This window comes from Mobula hypostoma, chromosome 17, assembly GCF_963921235.1.
Source record: "Mobula hypostoma chromosome 17, sMobHyp1.1, whole genome shotgun sequence".
Classification (NCBI taxonomy): domain Eukaryota; kingdom Metazoa; phylum Chordata; class Chondrichthyes; order Myliobatiformes; family Myliobatidae; genus Mobula; species Mobula hypostoma.
In genome coordinates this window covers 27707878-27728094 of record NC_086113.1, presented here as the reverse complement: position 1 = coordinate 27728094, position 20217 = coordinate 27707878, and the positions used below count along the sequence as shown (strand labels likewise).

The window sequence follows — 20217 nt, the reverse complement described above, 5'->3', positions numbered from 1 at the left end:
CTATCACCACAACATGCTTCTTCTTCCCCCTTTCCTCACAGAGGCAGATTCAGTGCCGGAGACCCAACCACTGTGACTTCCCTCTGCTCGGTCAACATCCCAACAGTATCCAAATTGATATACCTGTTGTTGAGGGGGATGCCCACAGGGGGACTCAGCACTGGCCCCTTAACCCCTTTCTCTTTCCTGACTGTCATCCAGCTTCCCGTGTCCTGCACCTTGGGTATAATTACCTCTCTACATATCCCATCTATCAACTCCCCAGCCTCCTGAATGATCCAGTGTTCATCCAGTTCCAGCTCCAACTCCTTAATGTGAATTGTTAGAAGCTGCAGCTAGATGCACTTCTTGCAGTTGTAGTCATCAGGAACACTGGAGGTCACCCTGCCTTCCCACATCCCGCAAGAGGAGCATTCAACTAGGAGCCTGGCATTTCTACTGTCCTAGATGACTGGATATAAGGAAGGGAGGGGAAAAAAACTTAACCTAGAACTTTTCTTTCCTTTGCTTTATCCAACTGAAGACTCTCCTCACTGAAGCCCCGAAGAGCTTAAGCCTCAAGATCACCTCTCTGTCCAATTAGATGATGGCTGCTGCACTTGCTTCTGCCTTCCTTTAATTTGCTCTTGCTAATCAACCCCAAATACCGACTGTTCACTGGTCAGAGCTCAATTGCCGTGACTCGCTTCTCCCTTTTTCTACTCAGGCAGTGGACTTGAGTGAAATCCCCTCCTCTCAAACTTCCGATCTGGCAGTTAGTCAGGGCTCTATTATGAGGGACATAGATGGGTTAGATAGTCTGTGTCAGTTTACCATGTTGGGGGTATCTTGAATTAGTGAGCATAGATCTATGCTAAGAGGGATGAGGTTTAATGGAGATCTTAGAGATAACTTTTTTCACACAAAGCGTTGTTGGTAAGTTTAACCAGCTGCCAGAGGAAGTGGTGGCAACGGAGCAGATGCCTCTTAAACAATATTTCAGAGGTATCTGAACAGGTACTTGAATAAGTAGGACATAGAGAGATATGGAATTAATGCAGACAACTGGGATTAAATAAAGACAGGCATAGAAAAAAAGGCTTTTTGCCCCACTGCATCTTTTTACATTCACCTGCTTCTGGGGGGGGGGCGGTGGGGGGGGGGGAGGATAGATAGAGAACTTCAGTTCCAACAAAATAAGCTGAAGTAAATGTCTGGACAGAATGGTGTGTAACTTAACAATGGACCTACTGATGATGATATCCTCACAGTTGTTTTTTTTTGCTATACATAACTGTGACAGAGGTTGGAAATTTGAATATGTCAATTATGAAATACTTTAACAATAGAGTCATCAGATTAACATTAGGCATGTATTAGTGCTGAGACTTTGCAAGGCAAAGATTTAATGATAAATTTAATGATAACTTTGTCATACTTTTAAAGGTCCTCCAAATGAAATTTCAATTGAATAATGAATAATTTACACAAGTCTCTGTTCACATTACTGCTGCATTCAGAGTCTGTTGTTAATGCTTAAAATCATTCGCTTTTCAGAATGCACTGAAAACACATGAAAATCATTTCAACAACTAATTTGTTTTTAACGTTTGTCCTTCATTAGGAAGTAAATGAAATAAGTGGATGGAAATTTACAGCATAGTTGATAAAGCAGTCAATATTTCAACAAAAGCTTTGTCACTGTTGTGTATTTTTGCCACTTACCACAGTAGTCTTAGCTCATGTGGTCCATCTCTGACATTTCCTTCTCTTTTTGATTTCTTTTCCTCTATCTCAGATGATAAGTTGCTGACATATCTATTACAAGACCACAAACTTCCACTGTTACACTTAACTCTATCTATTTTCTTATCAAGATGCAACTCTATTCTCCAAGCTTTGCTTATTCCATCACAGCCTTTCTGGCGATGGCACTATCAACACTCATACCACTGAGATATATATATTTTTTATCCCAAGCAGTTATTTTCCTGCTGAAATAATTATTAATTCAGTTTGCACTAACAGTTTTCTTCCATTTGATGCACGTCTGTTCTGACCTCTTCCTCTCAATCAGAAGAAGGGTAGGGTCCCTCTTGTTCTCACCCTTCTCTCTATCAGCTTGTATATCCACTCAACTATCCTCCATGATTTCCAACATCTCTGATGTGATACGATAACTATAATCATATTTCCCTCTCTTCTCCTCTGTCTTATATCTTGTTAGGAGAGATCAGTAACAATTACCAAGCATTCACCACCCTTAGTCAGCAAGCACCACCACCACTTCTGTCATTTTGCACTGCTACTGTTAGACATGCCCTCCGTTCTTTCCCAGTCTCTCCCATTTTTGTTACTTTAAACATATCGTGATTTGTAGCCATTACTTGATTTCATGAATGGCCATGTAATAAAAAGTTATCTCTGTTCCTTTTACAATGGGTGTACATGATTTGCAGACACCTTCAGAAATTGATGATTATCTTTCCAATTTAAAAATATTCTTCCTACCAAATCCATGGACTTAATCCATCTGTCTATTTGGAGATATCCGCATCCCCTTCAAATCCAGCATTCTCACTGACTTAGTTATAAAATGGTCTAATTATTTCAATCCTAGCAACATACAGAGATTGCAAGTTATTGCATCTCCAGTACTGATCTTGGTGGCTCCCCATTAGCTACAGTTTACCAACCTGAAAATTACCCATTTATTCTGACTCTAAATTTTTTGTTGTTTGCCAACCTCCATCCATGTTATTGTATTCTTAATGTTTTCAAAATAAATCCAATAATGTTTTATGTCGCATATTACAAGATCTTTTTTTTTGGAAATCCAGACACACCACGTTTACAGCAACACACATCAAAGTTGCTGGTAAACGCAGCAGGCCAGGCAGCATCTCTAGGAGGAGGTACAGTCGACGTTTCAGGCCGAGACCCTTCGTCAGGACTAACTGAAGGAAGAGTTAGTAAGAGATTTGAAAGTAGGAGGGGGAGGGGGAGATCCAAAATAATAGGAGAAGACAGGAGGGGGAGGGATGGAGCCAAGAGCTGGACAGGTGATTGGCAAAAGGGATATGAGAGGATCGTGGGACAGGAGGTCCGGGGAGAAAGACAAGGGGGGGGGGGGCGGAAAACCAGAGGATGGGCAAGGGGTATAGTCAGAGGGACAGAGGGAGAAAAAGGAGAGTGAGAGAAAGAATGTGTATATAAATAACGGATGGGGTACGAGGGTGAGGTGGGGCATTAGCGGAAGTCAGGGAAGTCGATGTTCATGCCATCAGGTTGGAGGCTACCCAGACGGAATATAAGGTGTTGTTCCTCCAACCTGAGTGTGGCTTCATCTTTACAGTAGAGGAGGCCATGGATAGACATGTCAGAGTGGGAATGGGATGTGGAATTAAAATGTGTGGCCACTGGGAGATTTATTTTTATACACACGTTCTTTCTCTCACTCTCTTTTTTCTCCCTCTGTCCCTCTGACTATACCCCTTGCCCATCCTCTGGTTCCCCTCCCCCCTTGTCTTTCTCCCCGGACCTCCTGTCCCATGATCCTCTCATATCCCTTTGGCGAATCACCTGTCCAGCTCTTGGCTCCGTCCCTCCCCCTCCTGTCTTCTCCTATCATTTTGGATCTCCCCCTCCCCCTCCCCCTCCTACTTTCAAATCTCTTACTAACTCTTTTTCAGTTAGTCCTGACGAAGGGTCTCGGCCTGAAACGTCGACTGTACCTCCTCCTAGAGACGCTGCCTGGCCTGCTGCGTTTACCAGCAATTTTGATGTGTGTTGCTTGAATTTCCAGCATCTGCAGAATTCTTGCTGTTTGTTGTTTACGTTTACAGCAAGATAGCTCTTATCTAGTTCCATCCTCAAAGAGAGTTTGTGAAAATAATTTCCTTTTAATAAAACCACAATAAGCACAACTATTTAATGATTTTCAGAATGTATTCCCTACTCTATCTAAATGACAGATTACAGGCATATGCAAAATCCAGGCCATCTAGAGCATGTGTGTTATTGCCAATGCCATTAATAACCATAAGAAACACTTATCCAGCTATTTACGAGGGATGTTCAGATTTTTGCACTAACATTCAAAAGGATCTCAGAACAGAATAGAACAGAACTCAACTGAACTGATCCTTTTTTGAATCAGAATCAGACTGAATATCATTAATATATATCATAGCATATGTTGCTTTGACACATAGATTAATCATAGATTACAATGAGAAATATATATAATTAGGTATGTAATGCAAAAAAGAGAGTAAGCAAAGAAAAAAATAGAGGTAGTGTACATGTGTTCATTGTCCATTCAAAAATCTGATGGTACAGGGGAAGAAACTGTTTCTGAAATGTTGAGTGTGTGTCATCAGGCTCCTATACCTCCTCCTTGACGAAATGAGGAGAGGGCAATTCCTAGTTGTCAGGAGTACTTAAAGATGGGTGCCACGTTTTTGAGGCGTTGCCTCGATGCTAGGGAGGTTAGTGCCCATAATGGACTGGCTGAGTTTGCAACTTTCTGCCCCTTTTTCCGATCCTGTGCAGTGGCCCTTTCATATCAACCAGTTGATGCAACCAGCTAGAATTGCTCTCCCTTGAAATTTGTAAGAGTCTTTGGTGTCATACCAAGTCCTCTCAACCTCCTAACAAAATATAGCTGCTGTCATGCCTTTTTTGTAGTTGCATCAATATGTTGGGCCCAGTCTAGATCTTCAGAGATGTTGACGTCCAGGAACTTGAAACTGCTTACCCTTCTCCCTGCTGATCTCTCGATGAGGACCAGTTTTGTTCCCTCAACTTCCCCTTCCTGAAGCCCACAATCAATTCTTTGGTCTTACTGATGTTGAGTGCAAGGTTGCTGCTGTGACACCAGTTGATATATCTCACTCTCGTACGCCTCCCCATCACCATCTGAAATTTTGCCAACAATAGCTGTGTCATCAGCAAATTTATCGATGGCTTTTGAGCTGTGCCTAGCCACACAGTCGTGGTTTTAGAGGAAGTAGAGCAGTAGGCTGAGCATGCATCCTTGAGGTGTGCCAGTGTTGATTGTCAGTGAGAAAGAGATGTTATTTCTAATCTGCTCCGACTGTGGTCTAACAATATGGAAGTCAAGGATCCAGTTACAGAGGGAGGTACAGAAGCCCAGGTTACATTTGTTACATTGATAGCTAGGAGGGCCATTTTGTTGAAGTGGAAGGATACATCAGCTCCCACTTTGTCACAATTGTTCTCTCAAGTGATGCAATGTCTTAGTTTGGAGAAAATTCGAAGTTGAACCTTTGAACCTGTGTTTGATTTTAAGAAAAGATGGGGTTCATTTGCTCGTTATTATCATTTGAGTTAATTGATAGATTTCCTCCACAATCTAATTGTAAATTTCTTGCTGGCGGTTTGATGTTTATATTTAGAAGCTTTTTGTATGACGCATGGCTCCGGGGTTGAACACCTAATGGGGTTTCTTTTTTCCCCCACTTTTTCTTGCTTAGTAGGGTTTTTTTCAATCACCAAAATTTTTTCAATCTTTAAAATAATGTTTTTTTTCTTGAGTCGTTGTAAGTGTTGCTTACTTTGAAGTACTCATGTTAATTTTGGATAATAATAATAATAAAAAGATTTGAAAAGATATTTAACCATAGCCTAAGCACAAGACAATTTCAATGACCAGTTACTCTACTAACTGGTATCTCCTTGGACTGTGGGAAGAAACCGGAGCACCTGCAAGAAACCCTTGTGCTCACAGGGAGAATGTACATACTCCTTACAGAGGACGCTGGAATTGAACTTTGAACTCTGATGCCCTGAGCTGAAATAGTGCTGTGCTGACTGCTACGCCCTTAGCACAGCTGTCCCTCTCAGTTCTATACATTGACCATCTCCATCTCAGTCCTGATGGCAGGGCCTCAACCCACTCCACAGAACCCCCTCTCCACCTCCCAGTCAGCTCTTTTCTTCCAGCTGTTTGATTGTTTGTTCCCAACATCTACAGTCTTGTGTGTCCAATACAATGGGGTGGGTTGATCCATTAGCTCCCAACACAATGGTTCCCCTGGGACAATATATCCCCCCTACTGTTTTACCTACTATACTTCCACCTATCTAGTCTTAAGAATTTTAAATTCAAGTCACTTTAGTTCTTCCTGTCACTTTCATTTTAACTTCATTTTTCTCAGACTCCTCCACTTTTTCAGGAGACTAAAAGTGATCTCAAGAAGCACTCATTCTTTTCATGAGTCAAGTTACAGACAGTCAAAACGAACATTTCAGATCTCCAGTGTCAGATCCTGTATTGCTTCATTCAACAGCCATTTTAATGTGTCTCATTACCGTGATGTCTCTCATCTTGCACTGTTTGTCTTTTCATCTCATATCTCACAGCTCACTGAGTCTGCCTCAGCTATTAGCATCATTGGATTTCTCTTTTCAAAAATGTTTTTTTTTTGCTCTTTCTACTTTTTCCATTATCGTGACGAAATGCTTTGAGAGGTTGGTCATGGCTAGAATCAACATCTGCCTGAGGGAGGACCAGGACCCACTGCAATTTGCAGATGCGATCTCAATGGCTCTCCACGAAGCCTTGGATCCATCGGACAATGCACATGCCTGTGTCAGGATGCGTTTATTGACTATAGTTCAGTATTTTCCATCGTTCCTACTGTCCTGATTGAAAAGTGACAGAACCTAGGGCTCTGTACTTCCATCTGCAACTGGATCCTTGACTTACCAACTTGAAGACCATAATCTGTGTGGATTGGAAATGTCATCTCCATCTTGCTGACAGTTAACATTGGCGCTCCACAGGGATGTGTGCTTAGCCCACTGCTCTACTCTCTCTACACCCATGACTGTGTGGCTAGGCATAGCTCAAACACCAACTATAAACTTGCTGAGGATACAACCATTGTTGGCAGAATTTCAGATGATGAAAAGGCGCATAGAAGCGAAATATACCAGTTAATTGAGTAGCAGCAACAACCTTGCAGTCAATGTCAGCAAGACCAAAGAACTGATTGTGAACTTCAGGAAGAGTAAGAAGAGGAAACACAAACCGATCCTCATAGAGGGATCAGAAATGAAGAGAGTGAGCAATTTCAAGTTCCTGGGTGTCAATATCTCTGAGGACCCAACCTGGACGCAATACGTTGAGGCAGCTATAAAGAAGGCAAGATAGCGGCTATTATTTTTCATTCTGAGTTTGAGTAGATTTGGTCTATCAATTAAAACATTCAAAAACTTCTGCAAGTGTATGATGGAGGGCATTCTGACTGGCTGCATCACTGTCTGGAACGGGGGAGAGGGGGTAACTGCGCAAGATCAAAATAAGTTGCAGAAAAGTAGAATTAAGTCAGCAGCATCATGGGTACTAGCCTCAGTAGTATCCAAGACATCTTCAAGGAGCGGTGCCTTGGGCAGGCAGTAATTATCATTAAGGACCCCCATCACCCAGGGCATGCCCTCCTCACACTGTTATCAGTGGGAAGGGGGTACAGAAGCCTGAAGCCACACAGTCAGCAATTCAGGAACTGCTTCATCCCCTCAGCCATCCAATTTCTAAATGGACAGTGAACCCATGAACACTGCCTCACTAGGAAGAGGTACAGTCGATATTTCAGGCCGAGACCCTTCGTCAGGACAGGTCCTGACGAAGGGTCTCGGCCTGAAACGTCGACCGTACCTCTTCCTAGAGATGCTGCCTGGCCTGCTGCATTCACCAGCAACTTTGATGTGTGTTGCTTGAATTTCCAGCATCTGCAGAATTCCTGTTGTTAACTCTACCTTACTACTTCTTTATTTTTTTCATTTTGCACTACTTGCTTTAACCTAACTATTTAATAGACCTATATATACTTAATGTTACTCATTTTTCTTCTCTATATTTATTTATCATGTATTTCATTGTATAATGCCATTAAGTTAACAAATTTCACAACATATGCCGGTGATAGTAAATTAGATTCTGATTTTGATTTCCCTTAAAATATGGTTACTTCTAACTTTGCAACACACACAAAATGCTGGAAGAACTCAGCAGGGCAGGCAGCACCTATGGAAAAAAGTACAGTCGATGTTTCGGGCTGAGACCCTTTGATAGGACTAGAGAAAATAAACAAGATGAGTGCCTGCTGAGTTCCTTCAGCATTTTGTGTATGTTGCTTGGATTTCTAGCACCTACAGATCTTCTCTTGTTTGTGATTTAATTACCCCAAAGTTTGCTTTGTTCTGATGAATTATCAACAAAAAACATGAATTTTGTTTCTCTATCTGTAGATGCCACCAGATTTACTGGGCATTGCAGTATTTTCCCTTTTATTTCAGATTTCCAGTAAGTTCAATGTTTTGCCTCATTCTTTTTTCCTGAATCAATGCTGCAAAAAAGAAAAGGATAAGTGTCCAGTGAATTGTGGCAAACTATTTACCGGGCATACTCCAGTATCAACATTGACTGGTAATTTTCTGGCAGTAATACAGTAATCCATTTATACTTGCCACTTCCCTGACTGCCGGTCCGCATTAATCTGGTTTGGGTAACTGGAAACACATTGTTGAAGAGAGAGGTGGAAGCAAAATTGCTGACAGAATTTATGACACATATTTGAATCACCTAGGCTTTTAAGGCTATGGGCTAAGTGCTAGAAGATGAGATTAATGTAGTTGGGTACCCACTGGTCAGTGTAGACATGGTACACTGAACGGTGTGCTTTCATGCTGTGTAACTCTATCTTCTGGATAGTCCTGTGCAGTGCAAGCTTTCTGGTTATACGTGCAACCACTTGAATTAGCCACATCTATGGAAATGCTTAAAAAAACGCTTTGAGGGCCAGATAAATTACAGCCTGAGTATTACAGCATATTAAATGCATCAGATCCCCCAAAGGCTTCTGACTACCTCTGATATTCAATCACAGCATATTCAAGAACTTCCTAAATGAAGTTAATATTTAAAAAATAAGTAAAGTGTGTAAAAACACTTTCTAATAATGAAGATATTTATTTATTTATTGAGGTACAGCTGGAATAGGCGCTTCCAGTGCTTCGAGCTGCGCCACCCAACCACCCCCAATTTAACCCTAGTCTAATCATGAGACAATTAACCTACCAACCAGTATGTCTTTGGACTACGTGAGGAAACCAGAGCACTTGGAAGAAACCCACACAGTCACGGGAAGAACGTAAAAAAACTCCTTACGGCCAGCAGTGGGAATTAAACCCAAGGTGCTGATACTGTAAAATGCTGTGGTAACCATTACACTTCTGTGCTGTTAGACATATAACAAATGTATTGTTAACTCAGTTAATTAAACATTATGTACACTATCTGAAAATTATCTTGGTCTCTCACAACAGTTCTTTTTCCACTTAAATAAATAGTTACTAAAGCCACACCAAGTCTAAGCTAATACATGCCCCACTATTAGATTCCTCAGCACAACTGCTGAGAAGCTGCAAGATATCCTTACTAACCGGTTGGACTCAAGAAGTTCAATATCAGAGCAGAGTTGAAATAGTGCAGGTCAAAAACTCCTTAGAAATTCCAAATGTTCCTTATCGTCAGAAGAAAATGCCATAAATGCTACATCAAACTTCTGTCATTCCTTAAGGTAATCTGAGCTGAGGAAGATATACCTTGTTCAATACTTCAGCACATTCTTAGAAATATGAAAAATCACAATATATTTTCTAAATTGCTTGATACATTTTCAACATGGATGAATGATTAGAGCAGACTATCATAAATCATTTGTTGTTTATAAAAAAAATGCATTATTCTCCTTGTTTCAACCTCTACATCCCACACATATACAGAGACATTACATTTTTTCCAATAATTTATAATTAGTTGATTAAAAATATCCATAAATAATGTAAGAAATACAAAGTCTACATAACTTATTTTATTTTCCAAGCAATTGGCAATTTTATTTAATTTAGCTGAGTTATATAATTCTTTTTATTGCTTGTGTTCTGATTAAATGAGAATGCTATCCAGTTAGCACAACAAATGCTGTGACTAATGCTTTGAGGATATAATTAATCAAAATTAAGTGACCCAAATGTCTGGCAGAGCCATGCATTCCAGGATCCTCATTTAAATATCAAAGCAGCAATATATCAATTCTTAAAACAACCTTTTGCAGCTCTGTTTACTAATAGAAAATGCAAGATATATGCCAAGCTCAAATTCACAGCAATTAACCCTACAGATACTACAGAAGTGTCACATTTGCTAGATTACAAAGCACAAGAGGAATAATCAGTTTCGTGAAATGAAATTCATCACTACTGAACTATCTTGAGACACAAAAACAAAAACAAAAGACATGAATGTCTTATACCTGAATTTTTATATGAAAGTATTTCTCTAGCGGGGGGACTTCCGGGTCATCAAGGGAATGGCGGCGTAAGGAAAAGGTCTCTCGACAAAAAAGAAGGTAAACTGCCCCAAAATCGAATTTAGACAAATACTTAATATTGCATAACTATATTAATAAAAGGGGCAAGGATGATGTTTAAGAACAAGAATAAAAAGTCCGCTTTGAAGGCTGATAAACATAAAGAGATGCAGCAAGGCGACGGGCCTAGCTCCTCCACGGCAAGCCAGGACAGAGATAATGAGGGGGAATCGGTGACTCTGTCTTTGATTCTCGGAGGGATTCGCGAGTTCCGACAAGATAACAGCAAACAGCTGGAAGATATTAAAGGAGAAATAGTAAAAACTAACTCGCGGATAGATGAAGCCGAAGCGAGGATTGTTGGAATTGAAGAGAAGCCACAAAATGCCGAGGAAGTGATAGCAGAAATGCTGAAGCTACAAGACCAGCTCCAGTGGAAACTAATAGATCAAGAAGGCCGCTCGAGAAGGGAAAATGTGAGGATCTACGGAGTTCCCGAAGGAACCGAAGGTAAACCCGGATTGATGATTCCCTTCGTGGAGAAGCTGCTTAGAGAGAACCTTGATATACCGGCCGCAAAAGACCTACAGATAGAAAGGGCTCACCGCGCGTTGGCACCACAGCCTCCGGCAGGCGCCCAGCCCAGATCGATTCTGATCAGATTTCTCAGTTACAGAACGAAGGAAGAGGTGCTTAAAAGAGCATGGCAAAAGAAAGGTTTCATGTGGAACAACTGCAAAATCAGTTTAGACCACGACTACGCACCGGGGATTCTTGCCAGACGGAAGGAATATACGGAAACACGGAGAGTCCTGAAGGAAAACAACATCAGATTCCAGACCCTGTATCCAGCTCGGCTGAGAGTCTTTTACGACGAAGGGACAAAAACTTACGCTACGGTGGAGGAGGCAACGTTGGACCTGGCAGACTGGGGACTACCTATTAAAGTTATCACCCAACCGGAGTCGCTACTGGAGAGGATTCGGCAGAAGTCGTGGCAGTTAGTGGGGCGAGGACGCTCCACTCGAACCAGAGTGTCAAACTACAAGGAAAAGCTGCAAATATTCAGACGCGAATGTACAGAGAATACAGATTAATTAAGAGAAATGACTGAAAAGAGTAAATCGGACTTAAAAGTAAAATGAAAACTGGTAACTGAAAATAAACTAGGCGGAATAACTTGAATGATAGCAGTATGGTCGAGACATAAATAGGAGAAAATTCTCTATGATTATTCAAACTGCTGAGGGCCCTCTAACACAGGGTGAAGATAGAGGTTATCCCTCTGAACTGAGGCGGGTCGGTGCTCAGGCCTCACTGTGGGAAGTCGGGAAAAATTTTCAAATGTTATACGTTCAGAAATGTCTAGGGTGTGGTTATATGTCTTGGTTTACTGTTGAGAAGGGATTGCTTACTGTTTGGTTAGAAAAGGAGAGTGCTTTTTTTCTACTAGAGAAAAATGCAAACTGAATTGGTAAAAATAATTTCCTATAATGTTAATGGGGTTTTGAATCCAATTAAAAGAAATAAGATTATGTCTAAATTGAAAAAAGAGAGGGCACAAATAGCTTTCCTCCAGGAAACACATATGAGCCAATCTGAACATGGAAAATTAAAAAGAATGGGCTTTAAGCATGTATTTTATTCATCATATAAATTGAGTCACAAAAGAGGGGTAGCTACTTTAATATCAAGTACTCTTAATTATGAACATATTTCAGAGACTAGAGACAAAGAAGGACGGTTTGTAAAAATCACAGGAAGAATAGAAGGTACAGAAATAACATTGCTGAATGTTTATGCTCCTCCAGGTAGTGAATGGTCATTTTATAGACACATTTTTGACCTAATGGTCAGTTCTCGAGGGGTAGTAATTTGTGGAGGGGATTTTAATATTAGATTAAATCCTATATTAGATTCTTCAAGAATAGTTACTCAGAATAAACCTCTGACTCGGAAAGTGAATTCATTGATGGAGGAGTTGGGAATTATAGATGTCTGGAGGGAATTACACCCTACTAGTAAAGATTATACATATTACTCTTTCCCTCATTCAGCCTATTCAAGGATAGACTATTTCTTTATCTTTAATACAGATAGACTCAGGATTAAAATCTGTAATATTGCAACAATTGATCTGTTGGATCATAGCCCAGTCTCTATGTCTCTAATCCTGGAAAGGAAAATGAGGAAAACACTATGGAGGCTAAACTCACATATACTCAATAACCCGAAAGTAATGGAGAGATTAAGGGGAGAAATCAAAGAATATCTAGACCTTAATGACACGGGAGAAACATCACCAGTGATTTTATGGGATACATTGAAAGCTGTACTGAGAGGGAAAATTATTTCCATTACTACTCACATGAAAAAAATCAATGCACAAAAATTAGCAGACCTTCAAGGAAAATTAAAACAACTTCAAGTTGTAGATAGCAACAAAAGTAATTCAAATCGAAAACAGGAAATTAGGAAATTGCAAAGTGAAATTGATGATATTTATACGTTGGAAACTCAAAGAAATTTTCTTTACCTGAGACAAAAGAATTATGAAGTAGGAGGTAAATCAGCTAGATTATTAGCATATAAATTACGAAAACAACAAGCAGACAATACAATTCATAAAATAAAGAATCCAAAGACAAAGCTTGTGGAGAGTACAATAGGGAAAATTCAAGAGAGTTTTGAAACATATTATCGAGAGCTGTACTCCCAACCCCGGGCCCCCAATGAGCCCTATATAGACAGTGTATTGAATTTTTTAGATCTACCTAAACTTACAGATTTACAAAATGAAAGTTTATTAGAACCAGTAACTGTCAAAGAACTGAACATGGTCATCTTTAGGTTAAAGGCTGGAAAGTCCCCGGGTTCTGATGGGTTTACCTCAGAGTGGTACAAGTCCCTGAAGACACAGTTAGCCCCATTACTACTTAACACCTTTAATTGGATCTTGCAGAGAGGAGAAATTCCACCTTCCTGGAGAGAAGCGATTATTTCAGTTATTCCTAAAGAGGGTAAAGATAAACTAGAATGTGGCAATTATCGGCCAATTAGTGTTCTTAATTTAGATTACAAACTATTTACATCTATATTAGCGCGCAGATTGGAAAAGCTTTTACCTGGCCTAATCCATTTAGACCAGACTGGATTTATTCAACAAAGACAAACACAGGACAACATAAGGAGAATTCTGCACATATTAGAACAGGTTAATAAGAACGAGACAGAGACAATGGTAGTAGGATTGGACGCTGAGAAAGCTTTTGATTCGGTTAGTTGGGCATTCCTATACAGAGTGTTAGGAAGATTCGGCTTTCAAGAAAGGTTTATTAAAGTAATTCAGACTCTATATGACAGCCCTACAGCCCGAATTAAGATAAATGGGGACCTCTCTGACTCCTTCATTTTAGAGAGAGGCACTAGACAGGGATGCCCAATTTCTCCTCTCCTTTTTGCGCTATATATTGAACCACTTGCCCAACTAATAAGACAGAGCGAAATCGTAAAAGGTATCAAGGTGGCAGGGATTGAACAGAAAGTGGCGTTATTCGCAGATGATGTTTTGGTCTATCTGAGTGAACCAGAAAAATCATTTATAGGATTGTTTACACTGTTGGATGACTTTGGGAAAATATCAGGTTATAAAATAAATGTAAAGAAAATGCAGGTTATGTCCCTAAATTATACACCATCCAAAAAATTGCAGGATACATACGATCTTAAGTGGGAAGCTAAATCATTAAAATATTTAGGAATAACCCTGCCGAAGGATCTTTCAACACTGTCACAGGTAAATTATGGGCCATTAATCTCAGAGATAAAAGCAGATATGCATAGATGGAATCTTATCCCCTTTTTAAGTTTAAATTCAAGGATAAATACTATAAAAATGAATATTCTTCCTCGGTTATTATATCTTTTCCGTACTTTACCAGTGGAGGTGGATGATAATCAATTCAGGGAATGGGACAAATGGATTTCCCGCTTCATTTGGCAAGGAAGGAAACCTAGAATTCAATATAACACCTTACAGTTAAGGAAGGAAGGAGGAGGTATGGTTCTTCCTTGCCTGAGAAATTATTTTTATGCCTCACAGATAACCCCTCTGTTATATTGGTGTAATAGGGAATATAAGGCTAGATGGAAGGAAATAGAATTTGGATTAGTTGACAGTTTTCCTCTTCAGGCCTCAATAACTGACAAAGGATTGATGGCCCAGTTGGAAAAATTTAATAATGCTTGGATAAATCTTACATTAAAAGTATGGCAGAAGGTGGTTAATTCATGTGGAATTAATAACATGTTAAAACTCTTTAGATGGTGTGCATATGATACCGAATTCCTTCCCAAAAGAGGAGATAAAAGATTTGAGCTATGGATAAAGAAAGGTCTTACAACCTACCTCTCATTTATAGATAAAAGAGTATTACAAAGTTTCCAAATCCTGCAGGACAAACATGGCCTAGAACACAATGACTTTTTTAGGTACCTTCAAATACGAAACTATGTTAACCAGAGTTGTAGATATACAGACCTATCAACAGTAGAATTAGAATTTTTCAAGATTCTGAATTCGGCTTGCAGTTCAATACCTAGTAAATCAGTTTCTCGCCTATATAATGCACTCTCCCATGCTAAAAATGTAAATACACTGTATATTAAAGAGAAGTGGGAGAAAGAAGCGGGGTTGGTACTTTCAGAGGAGGCTTGGGGGAAAATCTGCTGCTTTCAATGGTCCTCGACTAATTCTTTGACTTGGAGAGAACATTGTTGGAAAAACATTATAAGATACTTCAAGACCCCATATCAGGAAAAATATAAAGATACAAATGTGATGTGTTGGAGAAGGTGCGGCTCCAAGGAGGCAAATCATTTTCATATTTTCTGGGATTGCCCTAAATTAAGTCTATTTTGGGAAGGTATTCATAGAACATTAGTTAAGGTACTTAGGTCCCAGATACCTCTGAACTTTGAGACGTTCTATTTGGGGCACGTATTGTTCCTTGAACAGAAGGAAGATATAAAGTTGCTGCAGGCCCTCTTAGCGGCAAGTAAGAAATCAATCACTAGAAAATGGCTAAATCCAATACCACCTACATTAGAAGATTGGTACGAAATTATCTTGGAAATATTTAAAATGGAAAAGTTGACTTACTCCCTGAGAACTCAAAAAGAAACATTTTATCAAATCTGGAATAAATGGATTGAATATATAACCCCAATACGAGCAGACTTTAGATGACTCTCCTAATGATTTATATTGCTCTTCTCATCAACACAGTAATATTGCTAACGTAAGTACCCCTAGTCTAAATGTTTGTTTTTTTTTGGAAAATAGAGAATTAACACAAGTAAAGGGAAAGATTTGGGAAAGGGATAAAAAAAATGAAAAAATTAAGTAAATAAGTACATAGGGATTGGATAATTATGTCTGCGGGCAGGAACAAGCACGAACAAATTGGGATATAAACACCTACAATGGTTGGTATATAGGCTTGTATGCAACATTTTGGACCAGTGGAAATGGTCCAGAAGGGTTGTATGGAAACTATTATTACCATTTTTCTTAACAACTAATTTCATTACTTAGCCTAATAGGTTAGATTTACCACAGTACATAATTATCTATTTAAATGTTTATTTTCCTTTTATATCATCTCAATGTGTACTTAAGAATGTATAAATAATTGTAGTTTTATACATATAAAAAAATGGAAAAGGTTATATGTGTGAAAAATGTACATGATAATTGTGAATTCCTTATCCAAATAAAAATAAAATTAAAAAAAAAAAGAAAGTATTTCTCTAGCAAATGCCTCAGGCTGCTAATGAGTTAATTATGAGCCGGCTCTAAAATTCTGCTGCACTGGATGGACCATTCGAAAACCATGGTAAACTTGCTATTTTTAAGGGGCATCTGAAAGCCAGGAGTTTTGCTTCTCTTTTGATGCTACCTCAAAATGAAGCTGGCCTACCCATGTCCCAGAATTTCTCTAAGGCCTGTTGCTGGCATTGAAGTGATTCATGTTGGCAAACCACCTTCCGATACCATGAATGCTGGCATTCATAGCGTGCTCAAATAAAGGTGATAACATCCGAGGTCCAATTTGAGATGAAACTCTAGCTCCCAGCTTCAAATGGTAGTGATAGCTGCTGACAGCTATCTCCAAAGCCCTGGGATCAAGCTATCTGTGTGACGTCTACATCACCTTCTCCCATGACTACATGGTTTTCCTCTGGCTGCTCCTCATTTCTCCGACATCCAATCATGCACAGGTTGGCAGGTAATATAAATAACACTTGTGTAAATTAAGCTTGTCATGTGGAGGTGAGTGGTAGAATCTAGGAGGAGTTAATGGGATCGATCTTCTCCGATGATCATCACCTGGTTGTGATGGAGAGGCTTGTGAGTTCCTGTGCGCCCAACAGCAATGTTATCCGACGTTTAGCCATCTGGCACTTAACTCCTGGTGGGGTCACCCATGGTGGCCACATTCCAAGCAAAGCACAATCCAAGTAAGATCTCAACAGTGGAGTTGGAGGATGATGATGATACATCACAATAGCAGTGAAGGCGGAGGAAGGCAGCAGCAGTGAAGGGTCCCCAGTCATTTTGTATTCTATGCCTCTGAACCCTAACCTCGATCTGTCAATGACTACTAGGTGGCTGCCCATGCATCAGCTTCCCCAGATTAAACAAATTCATGCACAGCCATTCTCCATTAAGCAAATCCACTCTGACAATCTGTTCATTTAGATCCCAGATCAGACTTTACTGTCACACAAGGACCCACCAATAGACAACCCCTTTGGAGAACGTCATATTTGACTCAAGTGATCACAATACTAAGGAGAACTTGGAGAGAATATAGTACAGGGAAAAATAGTGGGAGCATGGAATATCTCTGATGATTTGAATGGCATCCTTCTATGTTTAACAAAATGCAATATGACACATCACCAATTTCATGCTCTGAGATAAGCCTCTACCAATTTCTTCTCAAGCATTTCCCAACCTGGGATCTCATGGTTCTTAGAAAATCCTTGACAGCCATTTATACAGTACTGTGCAAAAGCCTTAGGCACCCTAGATTTTTTATATAGTTTCAGATGGTATAGTCTCCTCAGAGCCCTGATCTCAGACATTATCGAGGATGTCTGGGATTATCTGGAGAGACAGACGCAAGCGAGACAGTCAATGTCTGCAGAAGAACTATGGCAAGTTCTGCAAGATGTTCGGAACACCATGCCAGCCTATTTTCTTATCAAACTACAAGACTGTGTACCTAAGAGAATTTATGTAATTTTAAAGACAAAATTTGCTCACACCAAGTATTGATTTGTTTACTTTTTTCCTGTTTTACTGCTGTCTATAGTTTTTTTTTTGATATTTAGGAACTTTTCATTTCATTATTTTTGAAAGTATCTTCACTTTACAGGTTTCTTTTACATGTGCCTAAGACTTTTACGCAGTACTGTAGATATTCACAGTTCATAAAAGTAACATATATCGACCAGTGGTATGATACGTGCTATACCATCACATTAGCAACTTCCCATGTGACAATTGTGTGCCACAGAGCATATTAGTTTAAAGGGATCTAAAAAAATACATTTTGTTCTATCCATCAATTTACTCTCCAATTTCAGTGTGGCGTTATGCTGTATAATTAGATTGTGTATTCCTAAAAAAAACTAATTGTTCTTTGACCTGCAAATAGGTTTATGTAGAATATAGGAATTATACAAATGAACTGTATAGATCTCCTTTATAACTAAGCAGTATGTACTAATTTCAACCTCTTGCCATGATTTCACTCTTTCCTGTTTGCAGAAAATTCTCTCATTGCATCCTAGCATGAACCTTCCTTTTCATTGTACTTCATTACATCTTAATCCACTCATAGTCAGCGCCCAGAAATTATCTCTCTGCCTTCAAAAATTCTGTGCAATACCTCCTAGCTATCCAACTCAGTTTTTCATAAACCTCCAATAAAAAAAAACTCTTGAAATATTTATTCCCTCCAATTTCCTTCACACTCGGTATTCAGTTCATTCCTGTGTACACTACACTGTAACATTCTTTATTGGTTGTGTTTTATACATACAAGTCATAGCTGTAAGGCTATTAACTGATATGTTTACATGGTGTCAAGGTGTTTGATAAAGATTTGATTAATGCATTCAAAACAACCTTATAAAGTATTACTACCAATCAAATCATAAAAGTTCATTTATCAGTTTCAAATCAAGGTCATCAATAGTTACTGGTCATCCTTCTCCATCCTCATCCTAATCAATTTTGTTCACAACCATAAGCTTTCAGCTATACAGTATCTCTTGAAGTCATTGAGTATCATGTTGGATGACATTTCAGTAGCCCATAATCAATATTTCACTGCAGTGAAGAGGAAAACATGACATATTTGGGATTTCTTTCTAACAGACTGCTCAGTTACATTCCTTCATGGGTGAGTTTACAAGTTATGACTTGCTCCAGTATGACTGAACTTCAAAATAATGTTAGAATTTTGAGATTGAATTGTGCTGATTAGCGGAATCTTCAACTAATGTTTATGAACTCATATTTCATTTTCTATAATGGAGGCAGCTATTCTGAGAATTGTTTTCTGTTGTGGTTGATGCTCAATATTCAAAATACCTTCCTGGAACCTTCACTGCCCATGAAACTGGGTGGCAGTTTCCCCGTCATTGTGTATAATGTACTTACTGACTTTTGTTGCTAGGATAGAAATATTATACTGGGAGATATCCTCTCTGTCCAGAATGTCATTGGTAGCAATAGTTCCATCAATCTCATCAATGGTGAAGTATCTCTTCTGGTCACTGCTCTCATCAATTGAGTACCTGGATTGTCAATAAAAACAAGTGTTTTTGCGTAAGTATTTTGTACGCACCAAGGAGTTAAACACAATTTAGGTACATGATATTGACACAATCAAGTTAAATGCTTGTCTAAATACAAGTGATTCTGCAGATACTGGAAATCTTGAGTAGCACACACAAAATACTGATGGAACTTAGTAAATCCTACAGCATCCAATGAAAGGAATAAACCACTGATATTTTTGGCAGATACCCATCCTTTCTGACCAGTCCTCAAGACAGATCTTGGTCCAAAATATTGGTTGTTTATTCCCTTCCATAGGTGCTGCCTGTCATACTGAGTTCCACTGGCATTTTGTATGTAATGCTTGTCTAATGATTTTTATTCAATTCCGGATGTTGCTTTGGAGAAGAGGGAGTGGGAATTTAGTAAAGGGTGAGGAAATATTTGATTTGTTTATGGATATAGATATTCAAATGTCTTGGTATTTCTAAAGTAGAAATCAATTGATTTTGGACAATTAAATAATCAAGAGATTTTAAAAATTTGGTAAGGAAATGGAAGTGGTACAAAAGATTAACAGTGAACTTATTGAATCATGGAACATGTCATGAGATACTATATTTCCCCCCTTGGTTCCAGTTCTTCATGGTCCTTCAAAAGAACTCACCAAAGGCTTGACTTTGTTTTTCACTCCGCATATAAATACGAACGTTAAATCAAACTGGCAGATTTCGAAATGAACTAAAATAACTCAAGTAAATGCCCACCAAATCATTTCAATCCTTGTCAAAAAATCATTGATAATAGCTACCTTAAATGAGATCTATTGAATGACAGCAGAAGATGTACTAATTTGGCAGTGCATACTTATAACACCATTTTCATAAGCACCATAATAGAGGACGAGGAAAATCTCAATAACAATCTCAACGGAACATGACAGCACAAGAATAGCTCTTATAATAAGCCTGTAACATACAA

At 39.1% G+C, this 20217-nt stretch overlaps 1 protein-coding gene across 3 annotated transcripts in view; it reads right to left on the bottom strand.

The window, feature by feature from the left end:
• The window catches only part of LOC134357903 (cadherin-12-like), a 669532-nt gene that overhangs the window by 117350 nt on the left and 531965 nt on the right, over positions 1-20217 (bottom strand). For all 3 annotated transcript variants that reach the window (XM_063069667.1, XM_063069666.1, XM_063069668.1), the window contains one exon: positions 19117-19253. In XM_063069667.1, the coding sequence (XP_062925737.1) occupies positions 19117-19253 (137 nt within the window). The remainder of the gene's footprint in view (positions 1-19116; positions 19254-20217) is intronic.